The sequence below is a fragment of the Cydia fagiglandana genome, chromosome 3 (genome assembly GCF_963556715.1).
Source record: "Cydia fagiglandana chromosome 3, ilCydFagi1.1, whole genome shotgun sequence".
Taxonomy (NCBI): domain Eukaryota; kingdom Metazoa; phylum Arthropoda; class Insecta; order Lepidoptera; family Tortricidae; genus Cydia; species Cydia fagiglandana.
Genome location: NC_085934.1, coordinates 23,458,095 through 23,469,361, shown reverse-complemented (window position 1 = coordinate 23,469,361; position 11,267 = coordinate 23,458,095). Strand labels below are relative to the sequence as shown.

Here is an 11,267-nt window from a genome sequence, read left to right as displayed (position 1 = left end):
CTTATAGATCTTAGGCCAGGTAAATAAATTTATTAGTAATTTCTTCCCAAGCTATACTTAATAAAGTAGTTAAGGGAGAAGTATCCTGATACCCTGTGAACGTAAGCTGCCGCTCCGTTGGTGAGTTGAAGAACGATATCCATCCAAACACGTAGGAAAAAGTCGTATCCTCTCGAGTTATTAAATTACAAATGAGAAACTACTGATTCAGTTGTTTTAAAGTGGGAAGAACATATAAATTGAAATAACTTTTAACTTGTTGTTTTGGAAAGACCTAGTTTTATTTTAACAATGCAATATAGTTCATGTTCTCTAATAGTTAGTTGAGTAGGTCTAATACCTGAGGAGTCTCATACTTGATAGTAAGTGTGTGGTATGTATATAATCTCGCCAGAGCTCCCACGGATGCACCTGATAAAAGGCTAAGATGAACAAGTCCATTAAGCATATAGTCAGTAATAACAGTGAAGCGTCCATAGGCTAAGTGGTATAAACCTTAATGGTCATCAGATATCCATCAGCTGAACTTGATCATGGAGGTGCTGGGCACGCCCGCCCAGGAGTTCATGCAGAAAATCTCCTCAGAGTCTGTGAGTACCTTACACTCGGCAGAAACTAAGCGGGCTAGGTGTGCGGAAATGTCTACACACGCTCGTGTAGGCGATGTCGTGTTTCGGTCATTGTGAACACGTTGCCCGCTTAGATAGTTTTACTGCAGACAACACGGGAGTGGTCAACGATTGATATGTGGGCGTTTTTTATTTTTTTGAAGCAAACCTAAGATTTCGCATAATTAACCTTTGATATAATAAGTTTTACTGAAATACGCTTTTTTTAACATATATCTTAAAAAGTTAACATGCTTACCAAATAACTTATAATCTGCACCTTTCTAATTATTGGAGATTCTAATTAAACGCCATATTATATTAATACTTAACTAGGGTAACATTTTTTTTACGTAAATTGACAATTATTACTAGAAGTACAAATATATTTACTTTTGAATCTCGATACTAGAGCAATGCACTCAATATAACTTTTAAAAAACTTATTATGTCAAATGTTGATTGACGAAACATTAATGTGAAAGTAAATTATGTCAATCATTATATTATCGGGGTTGAGAATACATACGAAAGTATATACATATACACTTATACCTATAAAAATTGTAAATAGTGTGAGTCTTGCATGGCAGGCATATCAACCCATTCTAAACCTTATTAGAACTGCATAAGGTATATTATGAGCTGTAACGTTGCTTCTTTAACGCTTGTCTGTCTGTCTGCTTGTTCGTCTGGTGCTTGTAACCTTAACCCGTCTGTCAGATATTGACCACCTCACGAGGATATTGTTCTTGTGCGGGAAACCCGACCAAGAGACCATTGACAAAATTATTAGTGAAGAGGTAAGAATTTGGATATTTATGGTTTTTAGTGGATTTATTTACATATATTTTTGAACTTTTCAACAGAAAAATAATAATAATTAGGTAGATCAAAAGTGCGTGTGGTGGATAAGTACCTACCTACTTATAGAAAATTTAAACAGCCACCACTGTTATAAAATAAGTCGATATCTCGTGAAAACAAGTCCGAAATTGACGACTTTTCATCCATGTGTCCAGTTATTACATAGATACACAGAAAACACACTTAATTGTCTTAGTAAGAATGCCGGAAAATAGTTTAACTACACACCATCATGAACTTTATAATTGCCTCGGCAAATATCTGCAATATCAATAAATACATAGGTATCACGAAATACGTATTTTCTTTACATATTCTGTAGTAATTTATTTACCTCCAAACTACTAATAGCAGGCGTGGCTCACTCCGCGATTTCGTCGCTTTGCTACAGGTAGCTAAAAGTACATCCGTTCGACCCCAATTTTGGGGTTTGCCATAAGCCGCGCGTGGCGCTGTCGCCACCTAAGCTGCCATATCTGTGCTGATCGTGACAGACGCGTTTTGTTAGAGAGTGAGTCTTCTGTACCTAGTACTATTATTTATTCTGTGCTAATAGTGAGTGTAACGCTTTGCGATTTCAGTTTGAGGTGTAACACCTAAAAAATATATTAAAACGCTGAAATGATCAACGAATTAATATAACAACATTAACACGATTGCCGTGCTTACAAAATCACTATAATTTATCAGCTGAGCAAATCAAAACAAGCTTACTTCTGCTCTGACTCACACCACCACCGTTTGCATCTGAAACGACCCAAGTCTATATAAAAGTTATAGTGAGTTAGGCTCTTTTGGTCTTGTTTAACTTATGTACCAAAGAGCACACGGTCAACTGATATTTTGTAAACCTTATTGTAAGGGCGTAAGGTATACCTTTGGTCAGTTTGTAAAATGCATTTATTGAAATGCGTGTTTGTCTCAACGCAATTGTGGCCAACGCAGAATGTGTTTATGTTTGGGAATAATGAAAATTGGTGGCCTGGCCAAGTATGACGATTTTGTACAAAATTGCCAGGCTTTATTGCTTTTGAGTGTATCATAATGTGTATTACATTGGGGGCTCTGCCGTATGTGATGTCTGATGTATGTTAATGTTGTTTTGTTAGCATTCATTAGTTTGTAATTAAACTCCAGTGCCGCCAGGCCTGGGGAATTTTCTTATAAAAACCTTAAGGCAGCACCTTCGATATAAGATTACTTGTTTGTATAGTGATACATCGTGGACTAGTTATTATCGAGGTTAACTCAAATAATATCTGCATTCCTCTCAAGAATGTAGTCCGCCCGCTTGCGAGTCTTGAGACTAATGTTTTATCTGTACTAATTCTGCCAACCGCGTGGTTTGTCCTTATTTCAAATGGATTAATTAATATTGAATGCCAATTGATTTTTAAGCAACTACGGAACTAACTACTAAACTGAATTTGAATAAGATGTCAATCGATTTCATTTTATGACCCCAGGAAACTCATAGTTGGGTTGGATGTCTGATCAGACCGAATAGCTAGAATGAATGAGTTCCCAGTAAATGCTAGGCGATGACGATGTCACTTGCTTTTACCCACGACGGATGAGACACCTTAAATGGGTGAGAGGCTGATGAGTGTGCGTTTGTGTGTTTGTGCACGTGAATGAATGTCCCCAACCGCGTTTATTTTCAAATCTGAGCAATCAATTTAGAGCATTTGGCTTTTAGACAAATTTTAACTTACCATCAGAGGGCGCTGGTATATACCTATTATTTTGTTTTTTTTCTTCATCTAAGTTTAGAATTCTACTTGTAAAGTTTATTTATATGTTATAATGATTTTTTTACGCCTAGGCCCGCAACTACATCCAATCCCTGCCTGCGCTCGCGCGCCGAGACTTCCGCGAGGTGTTCCGAGGCGCCAACCCGCTCGCCATCAACTTACTCGAGCTCATGCTGGAACTGGACGCTGACAAGTGAGTACCTACAATAACTCTTTAAATGTACAGTCAGCTGCAGAGATGGCTGACCCCACCGCATACAAGTTTGGTTGCAGGGGGTTCATTATCACTCCACTTGATTTTACCAGTGGGGAGACACTCCTAACTTCGGTCGAACTCGGTCCGTTCGGCTCAGCATTGCTCCGGGCAATAATTAGGGTTGGCACCACATGACTTCCTTTTGCGTGAACGACCACAGATAAGATAATCACTTGAATTTTGACAACCGTAAATAGCCGAAAGGGATAGCAAAATTGGACCCAGAACCGCTGTCAAACTTCGGGTTTGTAGGAAGTGTCCTTTCTGTACGGCAGTACTATTATTTTCTTCTGTGATTTTACCTAAATATATTTATTTTAGTCTTTTTCTTGCTAGTTTTTTTTTACCTATTAAAGAGGGAATACTCTCAGTCGGTAACAGAATAGTGTACAACAGACTATTCATTATAAAAGCAGCACAAAACAGACAGCGGCGCTTGTCGTGACTCGACTCCGCTATTTCCACTTATTGACTCGTAGGTAGATGCCTCGCGCGTGCCTACGCCAGTGCAAATGACGCGCCAGCATCACGACTCATGCTTTTTAAATTTAAGCTAATACGAAGCGTAATCATACTGCTACATGTACCTTACATTCATGCCATAATACCTACGAAATCATTACCATACATTTGTCACACCTCTATTTAAAATGTTGAACATAAACTATCCCAACTGAAAAAAATGCCTAGAGAAAGAAAAGGACTAGGCTAATAAATGGGCTTATGATAGTTTTATTAAATATCTATATACCTATATATCTTGTATTATATAAGGTGCAGGGGGCAATTCCGACGGCGAGAAAATTTTAACTAAATGGACTTTCATGTTTCACATTATTAAACTAGAGTGCCATATATAGAGTGCCTTGTTTACTAACTAAGTAATGTTCTGAATGTTGCATGGAATTTAATGTTCTGAAATAAAGATTTTTTATTTTTTATATGTCCAGATAGCGAAAAAGATGTGTTGTGTTTGTAGTGTGTGACTCTAGTTAATTATGTAAAACATGGAAGATATTAAACCTCGTACCTCACACTTTTACCCAAAATTGAAACGCAGTGACTCTGTATGCATTCCATAGATAGCTACCACCTTTTTTATTTGATTGTCAGAACAAGATACACGAGTTTTTTTAAAGTACGAGTCACTATATGATTTATGATGTAGCTAATTACGTACCTATACCTAAATTATACCACTTTCTCATAAATTTCATAATATGCGTACGTACAATAAGTTATTTTGTTTACTTCATTTGACGTAACGCTATAAACCCGGAACTTATTGAATGTGTGTATATAGTTTCAATATATTTGTTCATACAATGACGTCCAAAATCTTTCACGAAGTGACGACGACATTGACGACTATTATGCATTTATGAGTCATCATTGTCATCATTAGACTAAGGTCTAATTGGTGGCGAGCTCCGAGCGACGAAACTCCTCTAGTTAAGATTAATGTTCGGTTCATTCAATGATCAATCAATATACGACGGCGACACATATCATGAGAACTGTCCATCTTTTCATACCAGCTAACTACTGTCGACTATTACTTGATCCTTGTGCCTGGCAGCTGCTTATCATTCTTCCAATAATTCACAGTGGAGAGTCACCAGGGGCCCGTTCCTCAAAAGCTTGTAACTTGTAATACAAGCGGATGTCACTTTTTTACAACTTTTGTTAGAAAGGGACTTTCACTTGTAGGTATTACAAGTTACAAGCTTTTGAGAAACAGGCCTCAGGCCATGTATAGTGTATTTAGCCTTTATTGCTCCTTTAATATTGTTTGTGTGTCTACAGGCGTATAACGGCAGAACAAGCGCTAGCACACAAGTACCTGGAGCAGTACGCGGACCCGAGCGACGAGCCCGTCTCGGCGCCCTACGACCAGAGCTTCGAGGACATGGACCTGCCCGTCGACAAGTGGAAAGGTAACCTATCATCTCGTACGCCATACTCTCTCTACTCTTTACTGACTACCAGCGAGACCTGTCTAATGTAGCATTCTGTACTATACTATCATCATTTCTACATCGGGGCGTATGGCAGCTGCACATCGGTAAAGGCTAGATCGGCAGATGAGGTATGTTAAAGGCTAATTTACTATCCTTTACTACCATTTGTAGTAAAATAAAAAATATCTGGGAGACCAAGCTTTGCTCGGAAAACATATAAAAACTGAAAAATGCGCGTTTTCCCAGAGATAACACCTAGCTAGATCTGTTTATCGACCCCGAAAAACTATAATACCTATAAATATATAAATAAACAATAATTGCTCGTTTAAAGGTATTAGATAACTGATTGATTTGTTGGTCAAATTGAGTCAAGAGAACTGTCATTTTAGTACAATATCAGGGAAACACCAGCTTTAAAAGACAAACAAAACGAATGCGATATCTTTTTACGTAGATATGTTATCTGTATGTTAATAGCCGTTTAACCTATCGTCCGTAAATCAATACTCGGTGCTCAATTAGCGCCGGTTTCACCGCTCGCTGTCGGCGTTCCATTTACTGGCTACCTTATTGTCTCTGCAGTAGAATTGACGATTAGTGAGCAACTAATCAGTTGAGCTAAGCTGTTACTCCAAATGTTCGCAGTCAAAATGTTCGTTAGCTCTAATAAAGTTCAATGCGCCTTGCCTTGCTCAGTATTCTTACGTATTCAGGTTATAAAATATGTTTAAAGATATTTTAATTTGGTAATTTAAAAATATTATCTTATATTTATATTTTATACGCATAAAAATTGTCCCTACATTCTAGAAGAGTGGAAGCCTTCTTAAGAAAAAAATATATTTTGTTACTAGAGAAATGTCAAACAGGAGTAATTTAAATATGATCCATTTGTCAATATGTCAGTAACGTATCCGTGATGGTTTCAGAGCTGGTGTGGAAGGAGGTGGTCGAGTTCAAGCCGCACCCGCAGCACATGAACACCGTCGTGGAGGTTAACCCTGAATAGGAACCCCCCGAGTGTAACCCCCCACCCCCTCCCTGTTGTAGGGGTGACATCGAGACGGTACGACACCAATGCAGCTTCATTGCAAACTGACCGACGGCGGCACATATAATCTTAGCGTTTTCCCGGTTCCTAAAGGCTCCAAACTAAAACTTCTTTGTTTTTACGGTTACGTCTTTATAAGGAGCTCTGGGTCCGATTTAGCAACCCAATTCCAGTTATTGGCGCAGACTAGATTTGGTTACGTATCTGGCCTTTCAACATAAACTAGGCCTGATTTTTGGTTTCCCCAATTTCGTCTAGTTAAATCAGAGAACAGGAACTGCAATACAATATGGCGCCCGAATAATAATCATATTAACGTCTTAACGGAAACGGTTGGTATAGTTTTGCAATTGAGCTGTTGTTAAGAGCGCTGCGGTCTCGATGACACCGAGATCCGATTGTTTTGTGTTAATGTGTTCGGGGCCTGTTTCTATACTGAATACCTTTACCGAAATATCTAAGTTTGTATACCTAAGGCTAATACTTACTACTAAACACACAAAAAACAACGGTACTAGGTAAGAAGAATATACATCAATAGTCTTTATTTGTCGGGTGTTGGAAATTGATATGTAATGTTCATTCGAAATCGCTACCTTCTGAAAACCGGCCCAGTTTCTCTGACCTACCAAAAACTGGCTGAATATCGGGAAAGTTTTTGTTTACGAAAACCGAAATGTTTCATAAAATTTGTTCGCAGTTTAGAAACAGCCCCCGTGAAGTAAAGTAAGACAGGTTGTCTTTATGTATATTGTAAATAGATATAGGCATTATTATGAATAATGAATTTTAGAGCTAGGGCGAGTATATTTTTAAATGCACTTAAAGTGTGCGAGGGAGAAATTCCGTTCATATCTCTTTGGGAGACAAGGATGGAAAACGTTTGACGAAATATTGCTACAGGGAAATATTTTGATTATGGTTTTTTGGTGTTCGGTGAGTTTATATTTATTTACAAAGATGGTTGCTATCCTTTCTGAAGTAATATGAACGGACTTATTTTATATAAGATATATAATTCGGATATACAGCTACCATTACGTTGCTCAAAATGATATAGTACAGTTGGATGCAATAATGTCTTGAATAACAAATCGCGGAAAAATATGAGGCACTTAATTATAAGTCTAAAAGTCATCAGTCAGACCGAAAAGTCACTGATAATTATCAAAAGATAATTCGTACAAAAGTTCCAAGAAACTCATAAATTGGTACGACCTGGGATTTGAACTCACAACCTCTGGTTTGAAAGTTGCACGTTTCACCGCTAGGATACCAGCGCTTTTGACTTTTAATTTGTTTTTTCGTGGTTCGTTGTGCAAGATATTATTGTCGTTTTTACTACTTAATAGTACAAGGCTCACTCGATGTTGGCGAAAGTAAAATGAAATATCCCCTTTCGCGTACATAATTACTTACAAATACGATATAAATACCTAACAAAAACAAAAACACAGCAAGCAACTTTGAACACTATTGCTGCGTCAGAAAGTCCTTTTTTATAAACCTGTCAACTTAGATTAGATACTGTTTACATCATACTTACAGTTATTGCTCAGTCTTTCGTGTTTATTAATAGTTTTATACAACTACACTTATTAGAGTCCACTTTCTAAAACAACGCACACAGTTCAGAGTATTTGGCGCAGGTATACCCTTGTAGGTAAACGAGTAGGTACTATCGTCCACGCTGTTAACCGACAATTTTTATTTAAGAGTGTTGATGTTAGTACCAATGAATAACGATATCACTAACCTATGCTATGATATAACTTAGATTGACGTTTAGATGGTTTACCTAATAGCGCGCAATCCGACAGGACAGGGTCGCCGGCCTTACGAGCAACGCAATACTTAGGTTAGTGTAGTGTAGGTAGTGTAGTGCTTCACGCGGTTATCACACTGATGCATCCGCATGTTACTCTGGTGTGCGGGCGAGATGGAGCCGGATAAGCCTTGGAGGATGTCTGTCCTTGTCATAGTCTCACTTTTCATTTCTACATACTTCTAGAATGTCCTAAGTGCCCCGCCAGTACGGTGGACGTATTGTTGTTATTGTTACCCACCGGTTCCTGGTAACAATGAACCCGACTAAATTACGTTTTTTTTTATGAAATAGGAGGCAAACGAGCAGACGGATCACCTGATGGTAAGCGATTCCCGCCGCCCATAGACACCCGCAACACCAGAAGGGTTGCAAGCGCAAAACGTAGGTTGTTTTTGGGATGTTGCCAGTGATGTTACAAGTTACAACGTGTTTTTGATTTCGTCGCATTCCGTATAATCTGACCCTCACGGGCACGCATGTTCCTTCTCGATATTATCGTATCTCTATGATGCGTGTATGTACGAGTATATAGCGTCCCGCTCGCACACCGGAGCAGCGTGCGGCGCACACAATGTGAAGACCGCCTTAGGCTGTGTCAACCGTCCAGGGGTCAATAACCCATTTCGTTCCACATTAGGTACACTCATTTTTATTAGGATTTTTAAGCAAGTTATACTAGAGTGGCGATCAATCCACAATGGGTTTTGTTTTCAAATTTACTGCATTATTTGTTTGATAAGTAGCAATTCCAACATTTGGGGAGATTTTACTCGATTTTTTTAATATAGCAATTTTTTTTCTACTTAAACAATATTAATCAGACAACCAGAAATAAGATTATATATATTTTAATTTAAGAACTCAAAAAGGGACGATATGGGCTGGACACTAGTTGTTACTTGTGTGCTTATGCTTTATAATTATATTGATGTTTGAAAGTGACTAAACTTGACTAAAGTTTAGTGTTTACCCGAGTCAGCTTTTGAGGAAAAATTGGCAACTTCTCCCATTTCGATGAAATAATTTATTTTGGAATTGTGTAATTAATAGAGAAGGCCTTAAATATTTCTAAGCTTCAAATTCTACTATTAAAAATAAACTAAAAGGCACCACGCCAACACGAAATTGAATCCTAAGTAAATGTCTTTAAGGTTGATATTTCACTACGCACGCTTACTGTTGAAGGGTTTCCTCAAGAGAGAGTCACTATAGGTACTATCCGCCAAAAAACTGACCATCTTTAACTCTTGCCTCGACTATGCAAGTGTGGTTAGGCGCGGCGCTACACACAACGAGCCGCCTCGCGAGGAAATTGCCGCGCGAAGCAGCTCGGTCGGTGGACACATGCTTCGCCCGAGCAAATGAGAAGTTTTACGACCCGGGTCGTCAGTTTATTTGCGGATAGTATAGATGCTGTGTTGTCCTGCCTTCAAGTATTATAAGAGCCTTAGGTTACTGACGGGGTAGAGATATAATTTTAATGTCGCCATAATTTTGATGATAATCACGTTTCGTTTAACCTTTTCAACGCTACAAGCCTTTGTCAGTGTTAAGAAACAGCTTAGCCATAGATACAGGAATAATGAAGACACAAAGTGCAACAAACGTTAACTTTTGATGAAAATACAATTACCAGAAACCGTACAGCGCCATCTAGTTCTTAATTGTTAAAAGATCTAGGATTGATTCTTCCATTTTGTGCCTCCTTATCTCTTGATCTATTGTATGTCTGGTTTATATGGTATAACGCTGTAAACAAACACCACTTTAGACGTCCAAGGCGTTGAAAAGGTTAAGTGATTCACAAATGCCGTATTTTATTAACGACTTAATTAATTTTAATGATAGTTGTTGATTTGTAAGAGTTTAATGAAGTGAATACAAACATACCTCATACGCGTTGTTTTATTGCATGTGTGTGCGTGTGGTCCACTAGAAATTTAAAAGAGACTGAAGTTATGTTATAATAGTCAAAGAAAAACGGTTACGTGAAAATAGCAGTTCTACCAGATAATTTAGTGAGTTAGGCCGTTTGATCACTGTAATCCCACAGGAAGAGCTACTATTAGATTACCTATAACTAGTAAGCGCCATGAATCATAGGCGCAAGCGAGCCAATATAGTTCTTACCTGTGTATGAAAGAATGAATGTACAAGTGTTACAGGCTTGATTCTTGACTTTATTCGTCCGTCCTTGGCGGCCAAATAGGTAATACATAATAAGATAGTGGAAATACACATTTAACGACTAGATGCAAATTTTTCTTTGACTTTCGCCTGTCTCTCTCTCACTCTCTTTTCTCTGGCCTAACCTTCCAATTTCATTTCAGGCAGCCACACAATGCCTGCTGTGCTGCATTCACTGCGAACACAGCGGACATCACTCTATTTAGACTCATTCTATAACTATTAGCTGCCTTAATAACTATAATAGTATGAAGTAGATATGTTGAAACTGCAATGCGACTGCTTTTCTACAATATGTTTCACTTTGTAAATATGTACTAGCTTTTCAGCTTAAACTTATTTATTGATATTAGTATGTGTACGCGTGTGTATTTATTTGTACTGGTGATATGTAGCTTATATTGCTGACAATAAATTTTAATGCTTTGCTTTTTTACATTTTGATTTTTAACTTATTAACTCGCATGATATTTCCACGGCACACGCCAACATCATTGGCACTAAAGAATGAAATCTCGCACCAACATTGGCGATTCAAATCTCGCATGAAAAATCTGAATAAGGATGGGGTGATTCGAGTTCTTGACAGTCTTAACTAAAATATAGAAATGGGCTAACATTGGCAATGTTCTGAAATTTGTGGAGCGAATCATAGTTTTATACCTATTGTAATTGAAAGTATTTCAATTAAAATTTTCATTAATTGAATTAATAATTATTCCTCAACATATTCACTGCCGACGATTTCGTAG

The 11,267-nt window shown here is 37.9% G+C and overlaps 1 protein-coding gene across 2 annotated transcripts in view; it reads left to right on the top strand.

Annotated features, from left to right (window-relative positions):
- The window catches only part of LOC134680404 (mitogen-activated protein kinase p38b-like), a 47,809-nt gene extending 36,568 nt beyond the window's left edge, over positions 1-11,241 (top strand). Inside the window, exons 6-9 of one of the 2 annotated variants that reach the window (XM_063539537.1) lie at positions 1,332-1,411; positions 3,301-3,422; positions 5,292-5,422; positions 6,379-11,241. In XM_063539537.1, the coding sequence (XP_063395607.1) occupies positions 1,332-1,411; positions 3,301-3,422; positions 5,292-5,422; positions 6,379-6,458 (413 nt within the window). In that variant the 3' untranslated portion in view covers positions 6,459-11,241. Of the gene's footprint in view, positions 1-510; positions 591-1,331; positions 1,412-3,300; positions 3,423-5,291; positions 5,423-6,378 lie in introns of both variants that reach the window. The other variant, XM_063539536.1, reaches the window with a different exon arrangement.
- Positions 11,242-11,267: the final 26 nt, after the last annotated feature.